This window comes from Zootoca vivipara, chromosome 7, assembly GCF_965207765.1.
Source record: "Zootoca vivipara chromosome 7, rZooViv2.hap1.1, whole genome shotgun sequence".
Taxonomy (NCBI): Eukaryota; Metazoa; Chordata; class Lepidosauria; order Squamata; family Lacertidae; genus Zootoca; species Zootoca vivipara.
Window position 1 is genome coordinate 44386868 of NC_142590.1, and position 24518 is coordinate 44411385.

Genomic DNA, 24518 nt, shown 5'->3' on the forward strand with positions numbered 1-24518 from the left:
CGTGACGGGGTGAGCTCCCATTGCTCGGTCCCTGCTCCTGCCAACCTAGCAGTTTGAAAGCATGTCAAAGTGCAAGTAGATAAATAGGTATCGCTCCGGCAGGAAGGTAAACGGTGTTTCCGTGTGCTGCTCTGGTTCACCAGAAGCAGTTTAGTCATGCTGGCCACATGACCCGGAAGCTGTACGCCGGCTCCCTTGGCCAATAATGAGAGATAAGCGCTGCAACCCCAGAGTCAGTCACGACTGGACCTAATGGTCAGGAGTCCCTTTACCTTTACCTTTTATGTTTTGACTATAGGCCCTGGAGGTCCTGACTTCATCCATAGAGTATGGGCTGGATGACCTCAGAAAGGTAAGGACTATGCTTTGTGTCACTTATGGTAAGTTGATTCTTCACGAGGTGTATTTGTAATGTAATTATTTCTGCTTGTATATTACAGGGTCTAAGATTTTTTGCTCAATGACACAGCCTCTGGGATGCAGCGGGGGCATGTTATTGGCTGCTTTAAAATAGCCTGCTGATGATTGAACCCAGATTCCCCTAATCCTTATCAGTGGATCCCACACAGACATGCCTTCCATTGTGTGCTCTGTTTCACAATGAAAGGAGAATCCCACAACTGTGGGTGCTAGAAGGCCAGATCCATACAGTGTCCTCTGTCTGTATCCAAACCTGGCAATGTTAAACTTTGGGGTGGGGTAGTCCAATCTGCTTTTGGATGCATTAAAAGGGTAAAGGGACCCCTGATGTGGTGAGCAACCCATACTGAGCAACCCATACTTGGAGATCCTTCCTGACCATTCTGTTGAGCAAGGGCTCTGGACTCTGCCCCAAATCCTCTTCTAATGACGCCACTGATACTCAGGGAAGTGTTTCACCTTTCTAGCTTCCTCCTGTCTATGATATTGGGGGGGGGGAGGTAAATCAATGATAGTTTTGTAAATGAAAGATGGAAAGAAAAATGCTTGCTACTGACAGTTACTATTAAGCTGTTTTGACTGAATTGGAACCCCTGTCCCTTCAACTCCTAGAGTTTAGTGGGCAGTAATGTTGGACTCAATGACTGACCTTACGTTGGGCCTGCCTTAGATGTTTATTTTCCACTAGCTAGTGCCTTCTAGCAGCCGCCTACAGAAACTCAAGCATCTGTGTTACATTACGTGTTGATTTCACTGTTGTGGTTGGGGTGGGGGCGGGAAACCTTTCTTCTTGGTTCTTTCTCACTTGTTTCAGAGGAACCTTGGCTAGGGGAATTGTGAGGGGAATAGAGGTAGGGAAGCCCCATGACAAACCTTGCAAAACAGAAACTCTCTGCTTTTAGGAACAAAGAACTTGCCTTATCTTTACAGGAGACATGGAAGCAGAATGCACTGGCAGTTTTCAGGTTCACACCAGCCATGAAAAAAATACACCACGCCAGTACTGTCAGCAAAGCAGCCTTACATTGGCAGATTCCTGCTAGTCCAGGAGCTGCCAAACACTGTAAAATTATGTTCTAATTGCTCCAGTAAAATTCGCTTTATTCAGGAAAAACTAACCTGGACGGTTCCTGATTCTGACTGCACTTTGTGTCCATTTTGGACAACTTCCAGATCCCCTCCAGTTGTCCTGATTGGGAGCATCAGAGGCTATAGTGTCACCTGCTAGGAGCCAGACCAGGTGGGTGCTGCTCCTGGCCCCAATGAATCGAGTGCCTCCTATGCTCCCTCGCCAGTTCATTGGTGCAGGGCGTGCATGAGGTACCATGGGGTGCAGGAGAAGTACGTTTCTTCAGGCGAGAGGGCGACTCCTTAAAGAGACCCTAGTTCTCCTGGAAACAGAATTGGCCTACGCCTCCATGGACAGCTGTGAGTCCAAAATGACTCCCAGGCTGCACACCTCAGGGACACAGTTACCCCATTCAGGACCAGGGAGTCCTCCACACCTGCCCGCCTCCTGTCCCCCCAAAACAGTACTTCTGTCTTGTCAGGATTCAACCTCAATCTGTTACCCGCCATCCATCCTCCAACTGCCTCCAGACACTCACACAGGATCTTCACTGGTTCTGATTTGAAAGAGAGGTAGAGCTGGGTATCATCCACATACTGATGAACACCCAGCCAAACCCCCCGTTGATCTCTCCCAGCGGCTGCACGTAGATGTTGAAAAGCATGGGGGAGAGGACAGAACCATGAGGCACCCCACAAGTGAGAGCCTAGGAGTCTGAACACTCATCCCCCACCACCACTTTCTGAACACGGCCCAGGAGGAAGGAGCGGAACCACTGTATAACAGTGCCCCCAGCTCCCAACCCCTCTAGACGGTCCAGAAGGATGTTATGGTCGATGGTGTCAAAAGCCGCTGAGAGATCCAGCAGAACTAGGAAACAGCTCTCACCTTTGTCCCTAGCCCGCCGGAGATCATCAACCAGTGCGACCAAGGCAATTTCATTCCCATGATGAGGCCTGAATCCTGACTGGAAGGGATCCAAATGGTCCGCTTCTTCCAGGCATGCCTGGAGTTGTTCAGCAACCACTCGCTCAATCACCTTGCCCAAGAATGGAAGATTTGAGACTGGGTGATAGTTGGCCATGTTGACCGCATCTAAAGATGGTTTTTTAAGAAGCGGTTTAATAACCACCTCTTTCAGCGGGTTTGGGAAGGCTCCCTCACAGAGAGAAGCATTCACCACCCTGTGAAGCCATCGCACAGCCCTTCCTGGCTAGCTTTTTTAAGCTAGGATGGGCAAGGATCAAGGAGACAGGTGGTTGGTTTCACTCATCCAAGCAGCCTGTCCACATCCTCAGAGGTAACAGATTGGAATTGATCCCACACAACTTGACTAGACAGGACTCTAGCACTCCCCCGCCTCGGCCCTGCTCCCATGGTGGAGTCTACCTCTTCCCGAATCTGAGCGACTTTATCTGCAAAAAACTTTGCAAAATCATTGCAGGAGGTCATGTGGCCTGTACTGGGCCCCAATGGAACAGGTGGTTCTGCTAAATTGTGAACCACCTAAAAGAGTCTCCTGCTGCTGTTTTCTGCAGATGCAATAGAGGCGGTGAAGCAAGTCTTCTTTGCCGTCGCTATTGCCACTTGGTAGGCTCGACATTGAGCTCTAACCCGTGTCCAGTCAGCTTCAGAATGAGTTATCCGCCACCGGCACTCTAGCTGTCTCAGCGATTGTTTCATTGCCCTCAGATCCATGGAAAACCACGAGGCTGTCCAGGCTCCATGCAACCGGAGAGGGCGCTTCGGAGCCAAACAGTCAATAGCCCTGGTTAATTCCACATTCCAGCGGGCCACCAGGGAATCAGCTGAAAGGCCATCAACATGGAATAAAGCATGCCCTACCACTTTCTGGAAACCATTTGGATCCATTAAGTGGTGGGGGCGGACCATCCAAATCGGTCCCACCTCCCTGCAGTGGGGAGGCATGAATGCAGCTAACAATAATTTGGCCTGCAGTGTCAACTGCAGTTGGGCATTTTTTAAAATGTGCGTATGTGACTCTGAGTGTTTTAAATAGTTGTGTCCTGGGAAAGGTATGTTTCACCAAATTTGTTTCACTAGAATTCGTTCCTATCCTGACTGTCTTCCCAGAGAAGACTTAGCAGCAAAGACTCATAAAAAACGATGAGAAAGTAAGCAGAGCAAGAGGAGAGCTAGGTTCTTGGTGTGGGTGATTGAACTGGTGGTGACATTCTTTGGGTTAGAAAGAGGATCTAAGGAATGGTTGGGGGAAAGTAAACACAGGACAAGTGAGAGCTAGCTAGGAACATAAATTTTCCCAGCTGCTTTCGGATGACTTGAAAGCACAGGACACTGAGTTCACAGGGGAAATTCATGACTTGCCACCTCCCTGCTAGGTCAGGAATCCAGGAATAGATCTTATGTGACTATTAGTAGGAGTTTCCCATCTGTTACAAGGATCTGAGGCTGTAAGGGAATAGCAGGGAACTCCACTCTTGTGACTGCACACATGCAGCGCAGGGTATCTCATGGAAGGCAACTGAAAATCAGTATCATTGTCTTAGCACTTAAGGGGAAATTCTAAGAGATTAAACAGAAGAGGAAGTTTTAGAAAATGACTGTGAATGGATAGTCATGATGGATTTCATTTGAGATTTTCTCACAGAAGAGAGGTGCTGTACGGGTAGTTAAAAAGGTATAATAAAAAGGAAGTGTGAGGAGAGCAAGAAGACTAATGGGAATATTTAATGGTGGGGAAGTAAAACCATAATGAATGAATTATGATATCCTGAAGAAAAATAGTGATTAGCAAAGGTCAGTTGTGTTCACACTCCCATTTACTGTGCCCTCACTGCATTTCTGATCCTGGATTTTTAATCTGTGTTCACACAACACTATCCAAAATGCATACCAGTATGTATCCTGTACTTATAAAATACTAGTTTGATGTGTTGTTTCTCAAACCTGCTTAATACAGATTGGAGCCCTTAAGCTGCTCCTACGGTAATTCTTCTCTAGCAAAAGTGATAACACCTTTGCATAGAGTAAAGACACCCCCTCCCCATTTGTGAAACACAAACAGAAATGAATCTGGTTACAGGTAGGTAGCCGTGTTGGTCTGGATCGAAGTAAAATAAAAAAATTCCTTCAGTAGCACCTTAAAGACCAACTAAGTTTTTATTTTGGTATGAGCTTTCGTGTGCATGCACGAAATGAATCTGACATTAATGAAGTCATGCTGATGTGAATAGCTAGCAGGGTTGGTGGGGGGTGGGAAAAGCAATGAAATGCACTAGGGAAAAACAACAACTTCAGTGCACTTTGAGGTGGTAATGTGAACCCAGCCTTTGCTTTGGGTTCCTTGATCTATCTGGCAGACCTTAATTCGAGAAATAATATGACAAATGATGGATCTATATGATGGTTTTGTGTGCCTTTTCAAATGACATTCTCTTGTGGTCTTTGTGTGTGTACCTTACACATCCCACAATATATTACTTTGGATTTACATTACTTCACCAATTATTGCATAAATCCATCCTTCCCTTTTTTCATCCCAAATAGGAGCCAACATACACCAGATTTAGGCTTCCTTCCTTAATTGAGGTTATCTGCTGTTCAGCCAGTTACATGCTGACTCTCTACTGTTTGCCTTCAGAGTTATTTAAACAAGCCTTGAAATATTTGCACAGTCTGTTAAATTCCATGACGAGGTGGAAAGGTCTTCTCTCTCTACCTTTATCCTTTGTCACTTTACAGAAGTTCAGAGCTTTTGTAAATTCATTCATATGCAAAAAGGTTCTAGTCAGAGATACTGGCAGGACAGTATGTGATTGCCAGAATATAAAGGGACAGATCAGGAATAGAATAATTCCCCTTAGCAGGCAAAACGACCCACCAACCCATTTTGAGGCATGTCCTCATTTTTCTAGGATCCAGCAGGAAGGGAAGCTGCAAACCCCTTGGGTACCAAACCTAATATCACCATGGTGTGGTTGCCCCCACAACTTTGATAGGAAATTAACCAGAAGGGCATTGTATGCCATCTGCTTTACCACATTGCTGTTCACCACATTTGTATTCTGTTCCTCCAGAGATCTCAGAGCAGCTATGGTAACACATGGTTCCATGTCATCTCGGCTGCACTCAGCTAGTTAGATTCAGCAATAGAACTGGGTTAGGTACCTGTGCAGTATGGAAGTGAATTAAATGGAGAAACACAGGGTGCTTACAGACTGTCACTATTTTGGGGTGGGTTTTAATCACATACTGGCAAATTAAGGTTTCACCATTGAAGTTAATTTGGAACTGCTGCACAAAACCATACCTTTTGCGATAAGAAAAAGTGGTGGGGAAATGCACTGGAAAATGTGAGATAAAATTTGCTTGACACAATGCCATCTAATCTTCCTGCAAACAAATTGGAATGAAAACTCAATAAAATGGCATCTGGAAGCAACCTTGGACTCTCCTTGTCTTCGGGGAAGTGGCAGAGAGAGACATCTGGGAAGAGGCTTGGGTTCTTCTTGCCTGTGATTTTAACACCATGTTTTGTTCCGATTATCATTTACAACCTATCCTGCTGGGAACTCGTGAGAAAGCAGACAGCTTCCATTCCCGGACACATCTGATGTTTCTTAGGGACATGTGAGCATGCCTTTGAGAGTGGGGCAGAGTTGTTAACAGCTTCTGATGTGACAAACAGAGAATGAGAGAAACCCATGCCCGGAGATCAGGCCCTTGTAAATGTTTATACAAGCAGATTATTTGTAGGACCTTTCCACACTGCCCTGCATAGGACTTTTGGCATCCCTACATACCTTTGAGCTTTACACGTTCACAGGGCCTTGAAAAATACAAGTGCTTCGTTACTTGAACCTTTGCATACTCTGTTTTGACAGTAGCTTGACATTAGTGAATTATACTTTCTGTTATTTAAATATGTTCAAATCTGTGTCTTGGCAACAGCCTTCAAAACCCTTTGGTGCTCACTTAACATTTTCAATCTTTTCTGCATAATGACGAGGGCCAAAATTTGATCTGTTCTTTTTTTAAGGGGATCTGCAATTCCTTTGGTTCAGCATAAATCAGGAGACTGGTTTTATCCTGTTGCCAATCTCCAAATGGAATTAACACGTGCAGCCACACTACCTCTAAAGCTCTACTCATGCCCAGTTTCAATGCATTCTGGAAAAAATCAAAACTAACCTCCAGAAGTATAGCCAGCAGCGCTACAATGAATATGTGCACATTTGGCAGATATATCACAGTTTCCCATGGTTGCTGAGTACTTTTACAGCTGTTTTAGAAAAATCGAAATCATGAAAATATGAATGCTTATGTACCTCCGTATAAGTGTGCACACAGCATTTTTAAGAAGAAGAAAATGCAAGTCTCTCCTTTTCGGATTTGCCCCTCAGATTAAGAGCATTTTCTATTTAGGAGTGAAATTAACTAGGTCAGCAGCTGCTGGCAAACTCAGTGGTGCAGTGGTAAAGTCAGTGGTGCAGGTGCTCTTCAGGACGATGCCCACAGCTGCGCCCCACAGCCATACCCCTTCTGAGACTGGGGAACAAAAATGAATTTTTGATCAATGCAGATGTTATGGCTTAAATACCAAAAGAGCCTTCCACCCTTCCCCCAGTTTGCTTAACATCCAGTCTGATGAAGAGGCTCAGCACAGATGGCAGGTGTTTTGGCCCCCTTGGACAGATAAACTAGCTGGCTCAGTACATTTATTGACTTATTTAAGCAGCTCTCTCCTACTTGCCACTCCATAGGCATGTCAAGACCTGTTGCTGTATTCCTTGTTCTGCACTGCTAGGGAAGGCAAGGATTTTGTAAAGGCCACCCAGGTGGGGACATGCTGCTCTGTTAGGTTGAAGGGCTGGGGGGGAGGGTCACAATGCTTCACTAGGTACTGTAACCCACAACAGAAGAGAACAATTGATCATAGATACAGGAAAATGCACTGCTATGCCCCTCTCCTTATCTGTTTTAGAGACACTTTATAACAAGTCTCACAATAGTCAGATTAGGGTAATGTTCATTTTCTTTTCTGGAAAGAGTCAAACAACAAAAGCCAGCAAAAGTTACGTTGGTAGATGCCAGCTCTTTAAAGCTATTGGATTTCACTTCCCTCCTCTACCTGGGATAATAGAACTCCAGAGTCTGGGTCCTTCTGGCCCTCTTGACCTAAGCCACAAAGCCTACGGTTCTCACAGAACATGAAGTCCTTGTTCCCAAGCCCCTTGTTCAAACAACGCAAACACACACACACACACACACACACACACAATCCTCACTCCTATCTTATTCCAGCAAGCTAAACAGCATTTATCTGTGACATAGCTCATGGCACACTAAGGTCTCACTCTAAATGTATCAGGTGCCCAGGGCATTCTGAATTCCAACCAGCAAATGAATCGAGCAAGGGAAAACTGAAGCCTACAGCCGAAGTACCGTATATATCCCACCTTTCTTTCACAATGGAACTCAAGCAGCCAAAGTGTATAGATTATCAGGAGGTCTCCCAGCTAGACGCTAACCACGCCCAGACCTGCTTAGCATCAGTTATATTTCTAAATCATGTTCCTTCATATCATAGCTCTAGGTGAGACACCCTAGCAGAAAGGCATTGCATATTATTCACTTGTACCTATATTACATGGTTCTGGTTTACACTGCTTATGTTGCTTACAGAAATACATAGGGTTTCCTGCATTGGCAGGGGGGTGGACTAGGTGATCATTGAGGCACCAAATCTGTGACTTTTTTATTTGTATTTGGTCATTTGCAGAGGTGTACCTGGGCTCCCTTGTGCCCTTGGCAAGATGATGTATCGGCAAAGAGAAGTGCAATTTTTGTGCTCTACTGGGCCTGCACCCTTGGTGGGGGGGGGGCAACTTAGCCAACCTCTAGGTATGCCTCTGGCCATTTGCTTCTTCCAGGCCTCTGTGTGTATTGTGTGTGGATGGGGAACTTGTGGAGATGTTGTAGGATTTCTGCTTCCATCATCACTGGCCTTGCTGACCAGGGTGGATGGAAAGTCCAGCAACATCTGGAGGGCCACAAGTTCTTCAAATGGCCTGCCGCTAGGAATGCATTGTCCACCCACGTTTTGCCTTTTAAAAACCCTCTTGGAAGAATTACACCAGTGCACACCCTAATGAGCAATGAATGTGTATGCTTATAAAGAAACAAAGAAACGTGTTATTTCCCATCATGGAAATTATGGAGCCCATCTGCCCAAATGAGCACAGCAGAATCTGCACAATTGTGCAAAACATAATCAAGGAAATTCCCTGCAAACCTTACCTTTTGAACTGGGAGAAATACTGAAAGAGTTGGGGCAGGGGTGTGGGATGTAGCTAACAAAAACATACTCAAGTCTAGATTCTAGAAATCACACCTGTGGCTTCAGACTTTTCTGGGATATCTGCCCAGTTTGGATAGTAGTGAATTGAAACATCAGTCCTTTGGTTCCATTTCATGCACACACATACCATGTCCTCAGAATAGTGAGGCTGGTCCATTGTATGTAAAGAGGGGTGGTTCCCAAGATTAGCAGACCAGGTGCCCCTGGGTTAAGTGCATCTTAAAGATACCACAAAATGGCACTGATTCATCAAATTAGACATGGCATGGTCTGTCATCAGGAAGGATCCCCTCTTTCATTTTTTTAAAGTAAAAGAAGCTGGTAGGCAGATGGGGATCAGGACCATGATGCTGGGGGGCAGAGGGTTTAATTTTCTTCTCCCCTTGCTGTTTTCCCAATTTAAATGCCTCCCTTCCAAAGCTTCTCTTTGCTCCAAGGTGGGGGGGGGAAGAGATATGCTCACAGAGGGACTTAGGGACAGCTGACCTGTATTGCAAAGCCCAGACTGAAGCTAAAAATTGCCCTCACTTCAGCAGGGGATACAGCTGATTGTTCTGAATCAAAGTTAGTCAGAGCGGAAGGAACAGAGATCCCCTTAATCCATCCAGCCATGAGCTGGAGCAAATCTTTGTTATGCTTTCCCCCAAGAAGAGGTATTGGAAATACAACCCCTTGGCATGGCCCCATGGATCCAAGCTGCTCATTGTCTGTAGGTCAGCAGCTGCAGAGAGCTGGCTGGGGCCCATGTGCTCTGTGATGATTTAACAGTGCCCGCCCCCACCTCCCAGGCCTTTGCTTTTAGTATACAAGTAATAACTTCCCATTCCAAAGCCAGAATAGAGTGGTGGTTGTAGAACACAGCCTGCTATTCCCAGAAGGCGCGTGGGGTTATCTGAGTGTTATTTTTAGGAAATATCATCAGCATAACCAGCCTGCAGAAATAAAAGCTAAATAAACAAAGCTGCATTCCTGGGCTACTAGGCTAAACCCATTAGAGTTCCTGCAACCGATACACTGAGGATATACAAGTAAGCCAGAGAGTTGACCCCAAAGAAGCTCACTATTTTTAGCTCTGTTTGTATAGTTCCAGTCTTTGCAAGTAATAAGTGTTCCCAGACTCCCAGTGCTTAATTTGCTTTCTGGTAATGGCAACATGTTTTATTTAATTTATTTTCAGCATATGTACGGTATGCTGCCTCGTAATATAAAGTTCTCTGGGTGGATTACAATAAATAAGAAAACACAACATGTTAGATCTAGTGTTGAGCGTGTGGACTTCTCTTTGTGCAATGGACTTCTCTTCCCTTTCCGATTCTCCTTCTGCTGTCCCCAGATCTATTTTGGAGTGTCCCCTAACCCTCTAGAGCAGATTTTGGGAGGTGCCATGCTCTGCCCAACTCAGGGAGGGAGGGAGGGAGGGGAGAGCGAGTCAGCGGCCCGTCAGCTCCCCAGCCCAGCGAACTCTGCCCACACATGGAGCTTGCTAGGCTGGGGAGAGTGAGGCAGTGGCCCATCACCTATCCAGCCCAGCGAGCTCCGCCTCCGTGCGCGGCCCAGCCCCACCGTCCACTGTTGAGTGGCGGATGGCAGCCAGCAGCATGGGGCCTCTCCGCAACGGCGGCTGCTATCAGTGGAGGGGCCAGGGGGTGCTGCCCCCCGCAGAGTGGAGCGCGGGGCGGCCCGCCCCCCCACCCCCGTTACGACGCCCCTGATAAGAAGAATTACTTAGTTGGGTATGAAATAAGGGGCCTGCATTTTGTGTGTGTGTGTGTTGTAATGTAGTTATTCATTTTCATATTTAAACTTTTTTAACATGGTTGTGTTGAGATACAGCTTTGTTTACATAGGAGCATATGACATGAAGCAATTACATAAAATTCAAATTTAAGCAATAAACACTCAGATAAACATTTCTGAACATATTAGCAAAGTTGTTTCAAAGTGTATGTACCAAAATTATTGCAGATATCAAAAATCCCTGATCTACCGTAGTTTCCAACATTCTGTTTCCAACAGGGGTCAGCCAAATGTCTATGGAAAATTTGTGTAGAAAACTGAACCACAACTGGACCATAGGGCAGTGGTTTTTCAGCTGTTCTGTGTTACCACATTGCCTTGGTAGCAAATTAATAGCTAGTAGATCACATATTGCAGGCACACAGGAAAGGAAGAGGGTCAGGCCAGGAACCCATTATAGCTAGGAAGAGGCAACACATGAGATGAGCAGTACCAAAAACATGCTCCTGTGGCACTTGTAGTGAGAAAGGAATGTGGGCATGATGGGGCAGAAGCTTAGCTGGTAGCACAGGAGGATACCTAACATGGAACACCTATCTGGTAGGAAGGGGGTTTTCCTGGGAAGCTGAGGATGACTAAGGGCTTAGAAATGGGTAGCTAGAGCCAGCTGGCTTCCGTCCAACTGCTTCTTGTGAAGCTCGCCGAGCTCCAGACCACAGAGGTGGGAAAGGAAACTGAGATCATCCAGTCTGTTGCCATGTGCCAGGCCAGGAAATCCCTCTGCACTACATTCCTGAGTGCTGAGTCTAGTGTGACTTCAGATACCATGTTCACTGCTCTCTTTTCACAGTCTGTTTCTCAGCTTGATCTGTTTCTCTAACTTGATAGTAGGCCTAAACATTAACAGTTTTTTCTAATCACAGCAGCATACCTTGTCCTTTCCTGGGGGTTGCAGGCCTGTGTTTCCAGTATGGTGGGTTGGAGACAACTAGTGGAGGCTAAAACTTTATGGATGTTGAGGTTTTATCAATGGATATAGGAGGCAGAAAAGCAAAAAAATGTGATATGTGTATATAACTTCAACATAGAATGATGTAACCAGTTGTTGAAAGTTTGAAATTGCAGCCAAGTTACTTTTATGTATTCCCCACCAGCACCACTTTCGAAAACAAGCTATGGACATGTCTGCTTCAGGTGATTCGAACTATACTACTGGTTTCTGTTTACAACAGAAATACCAACCACAATGAGAAGACGTTTGAGTTATAATTGCAATGTACAGTCACCTTTCATGAATGGTCTGACTAGTTTCCAAATAAGCAACTCCTGCTGTGGTTTCCAGCCTGGGAATGGATGAGAATTCTGTTCAGTCTGCGTGCACTGAACTGATCTGTTTTGAACTTCCTGGACAAATGCCAAGATTGGAACACAACAGTGGGGACTGGCTGGCACACATTGGAGCAGGCAAGAGACCAATAGGAGGTAGAGCCAGGGCCAAGGACAGGCAGAGCCACCCACCTGACTGGTTGTAAATAAGAAGGCAGGCAGGTTGGGGGCTGGTTGAAGTTTGTGGGGCAATGTCCAGTTTGCTGAAATGGACCAGCCTCCAGTGGATAATTATCCTTCGATTTTTTCCAATTTTTATTATAAAATTCTTGTTGAACACCCTACCCACAAAATGTTTTAAAAAAACAACCTCCTGTAGTTTATGATAAAAAAACTTTTAGAAATGTGTACATTTCAAGAAAGTTGTATTTAAATAACTTTTGTGATATGTATTTAAAATCAAATTTTGCAAGGATTTTTTTTTAAACTACAGATTAATTTGAAAACAGGAAGGAACAAACTAATGAGTAAACACATGTGAGATAGATGTGGAATAGAAATAGACTGATCTGTCTATCCTATTCCAGTCAAGAATCAGATGAAGGCCAGTATCATTGTATGATATTGGCCAACAAAATTGGATCATCTTAACCAGATGTGCACCAAGAAGTCATTGCAATAAAAGCCCCTGTTATCAGACACTAGCCCTGCCTGAAGATTTCAGGCTCCTAATCAACTCTGTGTTAAATGGTTCCTTGCTGTGGCCTTTTTATCTCACAATACAAATGCCAACTTTTTTTTCTGACATGGTGCCTATGACAGCTCAAGGGCAAGTTGAAATTCACCCTGTGAAGTTTTGCCTGTCTGTCACAGGAAATCTGCCAGAAAAAGAAGGTGGCAATTTTATTTAACCCAACAGCTTTTTTTCTTAAACCCCCCCCCCCCCACACCTTTCCTAATAAGCTATACTGTTAATCACTTTTGTAGACCCTTAACCTTTGTAGTTTGACATTAAATACCAGATTGTCAATAGGGCTTAGGATCACAAAGGCAGGAAATTTTCACACCTTCTCTATGGCATCCTTTGCCTCTGAGTTTACCCCCCCAAACCCAAACCCTTTGCTGGAATCTGTAGAAAGCTCGGCATCTAAATGCAAGTGGCTGTTTTCAGGCTGTAACCAAGCCTTGAGTAATGCCCAACTTCTCAAGAATCTCTGCTGCACTGGTTCTCATTTGGGTGCTGCATTCAGCTGCATTCAGCTGCAATTTTCTTATGCAGCCTGTGCATTGCCGATATTATGAAGAAACAGGAAGGGTGAGGCATTTACAATTCCCGTCTCTCTTCCTCCTCCTTCTCCACCTCTTCCATCTCTGTATGTCAAAAGCTGCTCTTTGGCATGGTTTCGCATGTCACAAGATTGCCTTTGCACTGGCATGACATAGATGCTTCTGCAGCTGATTTATTTAAAAAAATAAGCTATAAAATCCATAAATGTTGGCTCCTTCTCCAGTCTGGCACAGACAGCTTCTATGGCTGGCAGAAATCCCCACTACCTATGTACATTGCTACTACTGTCTAAAGAAGGATAGGGACTTCTCTTACCAAGTTGCAGTGGAAGGGGAAGGCTATTCCTAGCTATACAGTATGTTCATCCCTTAGCATCAATCCAAGTATAATACAGTTTGGCAGGAAAGAAGGGCATGTTCCCTGCCTCACTTTGCCCAAAGTGCTCTGTCCTTAGTGTTATCAAGGATGAAGGATAAATATGCACCATCAAGTTGCTGCACATGCTGTTGTTGAATATCCTGGGTATTCTGCACAGTATCCTGCTTCTCCCTCCCAATGTTTTGATGTGTTGTCCCTCCTCTTTCCCCAAGTCAGTTTCCTTAACTTTCCAAGACATTGCCTCCCAGTCCTCACCTTTGCATCCCAGAAAGCTTTCCCCACTAGATATGCTGCACTGCAGTAGGTAGCGTGATGGATTAGAACTGAGGGGACCCAGGTTGAAATCCCTACTCAGCCATGAACTTCACTGGCTGACCATCAGCCCAGGCATCATCTCTTACTCTGACCTATGTAACAGGGCTGCTGAGAGAATAAAATGGGAGTGTGGGTAAGAGGACCACGTTTGCCATCTTGAACTCCTTGGAGGAAAGGTGGGATATGACAAATACTGTATCTCTTTGGCCTGCTCTGTCTGTCTGTCTGTCTGTCTGTCTCTCTCTCTCTCTCTCAGCAAGATAAATGAGTCAGGTGATAGGTGCATTCACACCATTTGGGATAAAGTTCCCTAGTATGATGACCAGTCAACTGTCATAAAATAACAAACCAGTGTGAAGTACCAAGTGCTTTGGGAAGACTGTGCTAATGTCATCTCTTCATTTAGTTGGTTGGGTGATGCAGCACATGGGGTTGTAAAAGGTTCCCTGTGTCCTTCTTTGATGTAAAAATAGCTAGTTTGTGCAAGGCTGCCATAGTAACATGTCAGTTTCCTCTTAGTGGAGACCTTTGTCATTTATGCTTTCATAATTTCCACTGTGTTAAGAATATGATTAAAAAATGACTTCTTAAGGGGTGATTACCAACTAAATGGGAAGGAAAGCTCTGTTGTGAAATACACTTGAAATTCTGTTGCCTTACAGCTTCCTGGAGTGGAGCAGTAGTGGTCACAACCCTATTTAAAGACCTATTCATATTGTAGTTTGCTTTCTCCTTACACAGTGTCCTTTATTGCAGCATCTCTATGGTGGCCATTGTTGGTGCTCTCACACATTCCAGCCAACACTATATACAGACCTATAATATAGTATATACCCTGAGCCCATGTATCTGAGGAAACATCTTCAGTGGGTAACCAAGGTTTGTCCTTGACTTACTGCTTTTTGTTTGTTTGGGTTGTTTCATCTCTGGCACCAGCAACAGCAGGAGTAAGGTTTGATGTGTGAGCTGGCTGATAGTGTGTGTACAGCCAATTATTTGATTTCAAGAGTTTCTAAAAGGCAGAAAGCATGAGACCTATCAAATATCAAGTATCTAATAGCTCTTGTGTGAAGTGAAGTGAAGTGTGTGAAGAAGCTGAAGGGGGAATGTGATCAGTAGTTTCTAATAAACTCTTCTCCAGAACTTTTCTAATGCATTAATTTGATGGGTTTGTTGTTGTTGTTGTTGTTGTTGTTGTTTTAAAAAAACCCCACACCATTCCAGTTCTAAATGCAATTTTGTGACTTGGAGAGGAAGCTATTAATGCCATGATGATGCTAACCATGCATCAGAATTAAAGCTTGGCTATTTGTTATGCTTTCAAACATGTCAGTTGTATCTGCTTCCTTATTTCATCTCTATGGTCTCCTTCAGGTAACCTTTTTTATTCAGCACTCATCCTGATTTGGTTGTGCAGAGTCAACACAGTGGTTAGATTAGACTGCTTGATTTTTACTGAGAATTCATTCTGATTTGCTTACAAAATACTGACCATATGGAGTGGGGTTGTAGGAAGATCATCAGGATACCAGGATACAATTCCAGGTAATCATGAAAATAGAAGCACTAGGAGAGAACGTAGGCGCAGTGAAAGCCAAGGTTATCCAAGTTTTTATTCCCATGTCTAGGTCTGCATGCTTTTTCCCTTTTCTTTTCTAGGCTCTGTTCAACTAAATGGCAGCTCCAGTTCTCTAGAGCAAATGCTGCTTTTGATCAAGTACATGCAGAACACTAGTAGTAAACCTTAGTTTACGTAAATACAATCCTGGTAAAAACACACACAACATAACAGGCTGTTTTTGGCTATGTAACATCAAATTTTAGAGTTAGAAGGGGACACAAGGGCTATCTAGTCAATGCAGGAATCGTTTGCCCTATGTGGGGCTCAAACACACAACCCTGAGATTAAGAGTCTCATTCTCTACTGAGGACAAACTATTCAGTTTAAAGAGGGTTGTGCTAAATGATGAAAAGTGCATTCATTTTACTGTGTGTGTGTGTGTGTGTGTGTGTGTGTGTGTGTGTACCAGAATTCAATGTTTCTGTTGCATTTTAAACCTCGCTTGGTGTGGGGAGTAGATGTGAAAAAACGAAAGAAAGGGAAATGGTTAAGCACCCCTTCCCTTCTCCATCGCAAACTTACCATGTAATCAACTGTGTAGTTTGGTCCTTAATCCTTGTCTATAAAATATGTGTGTCACTTATTTCTGATTCTGCAATTCCATTATGTTCCATCTGACTCCAATTTTAATATTTTCAGCATTAAATCCTAGTTCCCTCTAGGATTCCTTTTGCAAGAGAATATATTTGTTTAGCCAGCCTTGGTTGAAGACCAGTTGACAATGAGAGTTTTTTTTCATTTGCACTTCATGGTGAATGTGAAAGTATGTGATTCAACAAAAGCTAATTCTGGCTCATTCTGCACCACAGTGAATGGGACTATCATTGAAAAAGAGAGGACCCCACACTCCTGGCTGTTATGTGTCATGTTTAGTTGGCAGTGATAACGAAGGCGTGGAAGGATCACGCTCATCAATTCCGTCCTTGGGGAAAACCCTGCATGCTGCTGCACTTATTGCTCCCAATCTGCTGACATTCTGCTCATTGCTAGGAAACTAATTATAGCTTTGAAATCAGAGAGTGCAAGTGGGGGTAGAAAGCAAAGTAGCAACTGCGTTTCTCACAAGGTGTGGGAGTGGAAGACAGTGCCTTGCTCCAGGAAAAAAAAACTGGCACTAGGGATTAGGGATGGTGGCAAAATTCACTATTAGCAGACTGAACTGGCTTTTAGTCCACTTGTCTGCTATCTTTGCAAAGTGGTCTTTCTTTAGGTTTCCCCAATGCCAGTTTGATTGTTTTTAGAATAGAGTATGACAGCATTTGTACAGATACAATTTAGCCAGCTACCATCATCATCAAAATTTGATCTTAACTGTCTGTGCATGGGATACAGCTTAAATTTGTATTCACTTTAACTTCTATCTAGTGGATTCACTACTGAGTTGATTATGTTAGCCATTAACCAGCATTAACAGTCATTTTTAAATTGTTAACCTCTCTCTCACTAATTTGTCCCATGTGACTTACCGGTAGCTTTGTACAGATCCATCCAATTTGCCAATTTTGCTTTAGTTCTTCTATTACCAGCAGCATCTAGGCTCATTATTCAACACTGGGACTCATTTGGCTCTAAATTCTGGGTCATTCTGAAATATGCCCAGCTAGTTCATTTTTAATTCTTAGTCCCCTTGGCCATACTACCGGTATACTAAAAAGCCTCCTCTTCTTTGTTCTTCTTGTAAAGATTCATGAGATAACCTGTAATTGTAGTTGATCATCTCTGCAAGAGTGCTAGGGAGGTTTGGAGCATTTTTCTTTTTGTAATTGGCAGACGAACTCTGAGGACAAGACAAGGGTGTGTGTGGCACATCCTCCCCTGTAAATCCCCTGTTACCTCCACAGAAAACGTCAGCATCTTCCATAGCTGAGTGGTAAAACACATGTTTTTTTAATGCAGAAGGTCCCATGTCCTGGCTTCTCCAATAAAAAAAATAATCCTAATTTATTTCCCAGCCTAGTTTTAGACTGAATATTATAGCTTCAAATCTTTAAATTGTCCAAGAGGATATTTGTAATTCTACAGAATATCTTACCTTCTTTGGGAATGCTATTTTTGGTTGCTGTTGCAATGCATGTAGTCGGCAATCCTTTTCCACTTCATGTAGCCCTGGTGTAAGTGTGTGGGTGAGATTGAGTAGCATGCATCTGGGTCAGAAAACAAAAGTGACATTTGCAATACATGATGTGTGATTTGACCCATTAGCATTTGAAAATCACTGTTCAGTTGCAAGCACAGGAGGGGTTATTTTGAGCCGAGTGACTGTGTCACAGACAAGGATGACATCACTCCACTTTGCATGACCTTCACATGGTCCTATCTTACAATCTGTGCTCACTAATGAAATTCAAAAGCTTTCACTGGTTTTGTCAGTCCAGCAATCTCTGCTCCAGTATCTCTTATTAATAGTTATAGTTGTTGTGATGAGGATATTATTGCTGCTGCTGCTAATTATTATTACTGTTATTTTTATCTCACTTCTGGCTTTTGAATCATTACTCTTTTGTCACTTGCTTGATATACTTCACCTGAACGTCCAGCTTATGATTGCCTTGCAAAATTCTAGACAATCTCTCAGTGTTGCTACAGCAGCTGCCAAGGTTGAAGTGAGGGTCAGGCTGCTGCTCAGGCTCCACAATGGGAGTGATGAAGCTTAACTTTAAAATCTCTCTGACTATACAAATGCAGAGAAGTCAATTCCCAAGGCAGCAAGAAGCACAAAATGGCATAAACTTTGCTTTCTAGCAGCCCTCATTTCCATGGTTCTGAAAGCCTACTAATTTTTCTTATAAACCAAAGGGGCTAGAACTATCCCACCTAGCTCCACCTACCAAAATCTGCCTCCAAGGCTGCCCATTAAGTTCCACCTAATGCAAAACGTGGCTGGTTGAAGAGAAACTGTTTACTGTACTGCTCTTACTAGTCCTTTCTTTTTCAAATGGAAGGGTAAGGGAAAGGTTTGTTTATTTATTATTCTTACATTTCCAATACTTTAACAATTACACCACACTGGCTCTCAGTTGCCTCCCTGTGATTGCATAGGTGCTATAAGCATTTATCTGTAGTGGCTAGAGAAGGCAATTTGGGTGTGGCCATGCACTGGGTTTTGTGGGACTGAGAAAGAAGGTGTTATCTTGGGTCTGTTTTCTCTGCAGCAATATGTGGAGCAGCCCTCAGTTTGCAGTGCCATTGCTTAGAAAAACCTTATTGAAGGTCAAACTGGAACAGAGACAAAGTTCAGAGAATAGTTTCAAAGCAGCAATGTAGGTTTCCTGTTCCAAATTGGAGAGGCTGTAGCTCCAAAAATGCTGTAGATCTCAGGAAAGCGTTGGGTTGTTGCTAGTGCTACAAGCGTGTTCAAGATTCTGTCTTGCACAGTCTGATTCTCAACCTCTTTTGTTTCAGCTATGTGTTGAATTCATCAAGGACACACTGAGTGTGGAGCAGGCCTGTGAGGCCTTCCAGGTGAGTGGCATTTCTCCCTCCTCCTCCCAGTGCCTGTCAATCCTAGAGACCTAGATTAATTTACATGAAGGGGCAGAAGACCTTTCCTAGGACATCCTGTTGTCAGCCAGCTGAACAGTTCAGATTCCCTTCAGATTAGGCTGGTTCTAAAGATATGCATCTCCTCCAGTAATGAATATATAACAGACATGGGATTGTTTGTGTGATTGGGGGCAGGCTGCAGAGTGGTTAAACAACCAATCCATCTTTTCAGGGAACTCTGAGAACTGTAATTCAGTGAGGGGAATAGGGGGCCCCTATCAACTCTCAGCACCCTTAACAAACTACACTTCCCGGGATTCTTTGAGGGCTGGTTGTGACTATTCAAAGTGATATCATATTACTTTGAATGTATCATGCAGATGGAGCTTCAGATTTGAGGTGGTACCGTAATGTTTTCTCTTTAAGAGCGCCCTATCCACTTTCTTTAAAGCCACATACCATACCAATTTGTTGAAATGGAATGTAAGTAGTTATTTCTCTTTTGGCAGCCTATCTCTGTGAGGCGGGGATGTTGGCATGGATACTACCCACGTGATCCATCAGCCCAATGGGATTCTGGCCTTCAAACACTCAGGAAAGTGGCAACAGTGCCTTGATGATATATTAATTGGGACTAATTTAAAACCAGTCAGACGATTCCTAATGGGCAATAGTTACCCTATTCTTGGATCTCAATAGCTTAGCTATAGAAGGTTTTTGCTGCTATGAGGAAGCAAAGGCTTAATACAGTACTACTCTTGTTTTGGCAATACAGTACGTACACTCTCATCTCCTTTGGTATATAAACAGAAGAAATTGTCATAGCCTATCCCACTCCACCACAGACCTCATGAATACAGCTTGTATATTATTTTTACATGTTTATTTCCTAGCAATAAAAACAAAACAAAAAGCAACACATCATCCAGGGCTTGGTATCAATAAAATTGCTATTACAGCTTCAACCTTCATCTTCATTTATCTGCAGAAAAAATATCCAAGCATCAATTTCAGTTTGTGAGCTCTTTTTGCCCCTCTGTTATTGGAAATGGAGGGAAAAAACAGAGCCTAATCGCCCTCTCTGGAACAGACTTCATCAGCATGAGAAGTGCAGGTCTCAGAGTTAGAGCAAAAAAGCTGCCAATATTCTCTCAGCTTTATTGCAGATATTATGATTTTAGATTTTGTGGGTAAGAGACTAAAGTTTTGGAAAGAGGAACTGGCCAAGGAGGAGCAATGCATATGCTGGTGAGGGAGCACTAGAAATGAATCCTGGTATAAAAATCCCTTTTCCAGCTTTGTATTGCCTCTGTGGTGCCCTCCCTCCTTTACCATCTCCCTAGAGATTGTGCTGCCCCTTTCAGGGCAATAGAGGAACCATACACTCTTTGAACTTTACTCTCCCCCCTCCCACTCCACCATCTGAGTTCTCTCTACAGGACCTTAGCAAGGCCTCCTGTAGTGCTGCAGCCTTTGTTCTGCCGGCACCTGCCCCTTAAAGGCTGACACTGAGCCCTGCGGGCTGATTTCACGCCAGCTGACACACACAAGCCAAATCTAGCAGCTGAAATTCAGGAGCAGCCGGTAAATGGGACTCTGGCATCTACCAGAAACCACTCTAAGCTGGTGACCAGGCATTATAAAATGGGGAGGGGAGGAGAGTCCTGTTGTGCCCGGTTTCCTTTGCAACAATGCCTAGACGCTTCCTTTATTTTTGGTCAATTCTTTGTGTGTATCCTCTCCCCTGCCCCCCCATATACCGTGTATGGGCCAGAAGGATGAGGAGCTGCAACAAAAGGGTCTGTGCTCACTTTGCCTCAGGGAGCAGCCAGCCTTCTGTGCTGTATCAATTGCGCCCAAAGGGGAAGGAAACTACCATGCTGTAAAATCTTTGCCAAAGGCTGGGGCAGCATTCGATTGCTATGTCCTTGACACAGTAGGCCAAATACTATTGAAGGACCCCATTTCTGTGATCAGACATTGAGGAAACATTGAGACCCAGTGTGTTGTAGTAGTTAGAGTCCTCAGCTAGGACCTGAGAGACCAGGGTTCAAATCCCCATTTGACCATGACACTCACTGGGTGACCTTGGGCTAATTGCTATCTCCCACGCTAACTTACCTCAGCGGGTTGTTGGGAGGATAAAATGGAGAGGGGACAACTATGTATGCTATCTTGCGTTCCTTGAAGGAAAGGTGGGCTAGAAATGCAATCATCATCATCATCAGCAGCAGCAGCAACAACAACAACAACATTACTGTCATACCTTGGTTCCTGAACGCTCTGAAACTCAGATGTTTTGGCCCCCGAACGCCACAGACCCGGAAGTTATTGTTCCGGTTTGCGAACGTTCATTTAGAACCCGAACGTCCGATGGGGCTTCCACAGCTTATGATTGGCTGCAGGAGCTTCCTGCAGCCAATCAGAAGCCGTGGCTTGGTTTTTGAACGTTTTGGAAGTCGAACAGACTTCTGGAATGGATTCCGTTTGACTTCCAAGGTACAACTGTATTCTCTGCTACAGTAATCTGATTTCATGAGGGTCTCAAATAGGCCTCACTTGATATAGTTTGCCACTGCTATAAGAATTTAATAATGCAGGTGTGGGAGCTCTGTGGCCCACCAGATGTTCTTGGACTCCCAGCCTCCATCAGTCCCACAAGTGGTCCCTGGTATCCATTGGGACTACTAGGGCAGAAGGCAGGGAGGCCAACAGTAGGCAGAGGCAGCGCCAGTCATGAAAGGTGGCACTAGCTAGTTGTGTCCCCATCCTCATCCCTGCTAAGTATTACTTTATAGGCTCTGAGCCCAGAATAACTGGAGATGCTCCACTGTTGAGTCTTGTTGGCTTCCATAGGAGTATGTTGTCACAAACTGAGTCTCCCACCTTGCTTCTCGCTTGTATAATGATCACATAGCATCATAACATGTTATGATCTTAACTGTGATATGATAGTAGGCTACAGGCAAACTGTGACCAAAGGTGTGTCAAGGTAGCAACCTTGAATGCAACAAATCCATATGTTCTAAATGCACCCACATCCTCATTCCATGCTTCTCCCTTGTCCGCTTGCACCACTCCACACTGCAGGTGGCGGTGGTGGTTATAGGACCATCACAAGCTGTACAGTGGCTGAATATATACCATTCAATTAAAGCACATGGCTTACTCCAAAGAATATTGGGGCCTGTGGTTTGTTAAGGGTGCTGGGAACTGTAGCTCTGTGTGGTATAAACTGCCAGATATACACACATAATCATTTAATTGTATGCCACCTTTCCACAGTTGAAACCGTGCTCAAGCTGACTTACAACATGAAAAAGTTCAAAACACAGCAAAAGTAGTCAGAAACAATAAATAAAACATCAAAAAGCACACAACCAAATTGAACAATTTCCACATAAATTATAATAAAGATACAAAAAAATAATATCACTAACAGCAACAGTAACTCCCTAACAGGGGCACCAGCTGGCGGGGGGGGGGCGAGGGACCTTGCCCCCCTAATTTTCAAGGAGGGGGATAGGCCCCCTCAATATCCCGTGGCAACGTGCATTCCTTTATTTATTTAACATTTATTTATCTTTCTTTATTTAAGATATTTATACCTTGCCCTTCAATAAAATTATATGGGGATCTTGCAAAATTTCAGACACAATGAAACAAATTAAAAACATACAATTAAAAAATATGCCCCCCCCCGTTTCCTAATGCATGCTTTGTGGTTGCTGTTTTCTCAAGGGCATTTGTGAAATTTGTGGAGCTAAAGTAGGCTAACCAACTGATGCTGCTGCTATTTTTGAATGAGCCACTGACCCACATTTCTGTAGCCCAGGGGCTATCGCCATACTAATTAGGGGAAGGAAAGGGAATCCTGGATTTATACCAGTACAGTACTCTCACCCCACTGAATAGATAGTACTATCTGGTAGCACTATCTGTGCACCAATCACCTCTTATGCAGGTGATGGTCGGAAATCAGCACTTATGCGGCCCCCACAGTGTTTTCATATCCTCCAGCCTAGATAAAGAATGGTTAGACATTCTGATTTTCCGCTTGCCTGTGAGAAGGTAATCAAATCTATCCCTAAGCAGCAAACTCTGCATTGAGCAATGTGATGTGGTACATGCACTCTTTCTTCTGTTTATATCAGAAGCTACCTCTAAATTGTTTGATTAATAATAGCACAATTTCTTCATCTTCTTCCCCCTGCCTTTGTATATTTTTTACCCCTATCTTCAATGGTCTTTCATGTGTCAGCACAGGAGGGCTGCACTTCCTGGCTGCAACCTCCATCATTATGTGGTGGCCCCAGCCTCCCAATCTTATTGCATTGAACATGGAGGCCTGAAAAAGGAAACTACTCCTGCTCAGGCAACCCAAGACACCATGTTCAGTGGAGTGAGTGTAGAGCCCTACTGAACTGAGCCAGGAATTCCCTTTCCTCTCCCTAATTAGTATTGTGATTGAACCTGCCCTTGGGATCCAGAAGCCCTAGGCATGAAAGTCAAGAGTCAACGTCATCAGGACACACAACACCATAGGTGGAATCAGCACTCACAGTCCCATTCTGCCTCTATGCACATGCAAAGGTTGTTTTTGTGAATAGAGCTAATTGATTATTCTTAACCGAACTGGCAGAAGGACACAGCACCAGCTCCATATTAGTCCCCACTCCCCATTGCAGTGCACATCCATAAGAACTTAGGTCCAAATACTAATTGATCACTATCAACGTGCAGTGTGTGGAGCCTCTTTCATGCTCATGTTTAGGTTGGCTTCATCCCCACCTCCAGGCAGAGTTGGTGGATGTGAGACTAAAACGAGGACTCCTGGCCTGAGGAGTGAAAGCAGTACTGGTTACAAACAGAGCTGTGGGTTCACAGATACTCCCTCCCTTTTCCTGTTTTGCTGCAAAAGGAGAACAGGCAAAGGGTAAAGCCTCACCATGCGCTGTTGATGAACTTTTTGTGGCCGGGTCCAACCCAGTTTACCAGAATGTCATCAGCATGATGACGTGTGCAAAACTCCCTCATATCTGTCTGTCAGGCTAGGCTTCTCCCACCCATGCCAGGATGGATTCTCCTTAAGTTCTCTCCTCCCACCCCCATTACCAGTTAAAAATAATAATACTTAACTTTTGGTAATGTGGGAACATTTTATTTGTTTATAAAATGACATATCTGTTGCCTTTTGGCCCCCCAGAAAGGACCCCTAAAGCAGTTTGCAATTATAATAATGTGCAACACAAATAGACAAGAAGACTACAGTAAGTTAAGGTGGAGCTAGTTTAAACACAATCAAGTATTTATAAAATCCAGAGCCGATATAACACCTGGAAGATTTTTTTCAAAAGGTTTTTACATCTCACTAAACAAAAATGGGAGCCAAGTGCAGCTTGTGGGGAAGGTGTTCTGTGATATGGGTGCTGCAACCAAAAGGGTTCTGCTGCAACTAATTGTACCTTTGAGGGCACTTGGAGATGGAGCAAGGCCTCACATGATGAACATGACGGGTGGACCAGTTTATGTGAGGGGA

General features: G+C 44.0%; 1 protein-coding gene across 2 annotated transcripts in view; it reads left to right on the forward strand.

The window, feature by feature from the left end:
• The window catches only part of BTBD19 (BTB domain containing 19), a 43918-nt gene that overhangs the window by 9083 nt on the left and 10317 nt on the right, over positions 1–24518 (forward strand). For both annotated transcript variants that reach the window (XM_088673250.1, XM_035122517.3), the window contains exons 3-4: positions 299–352; positions 18899–18958. In XM_088673250.1, coding sequence (XP_088529376.1) covers positions 299–352; positions 18899–18958 — 114 coding nt within the window. The remainder of the gene's footprint in view (positions 1–298; positions 353–18898; positions 18959–24518) is intronic.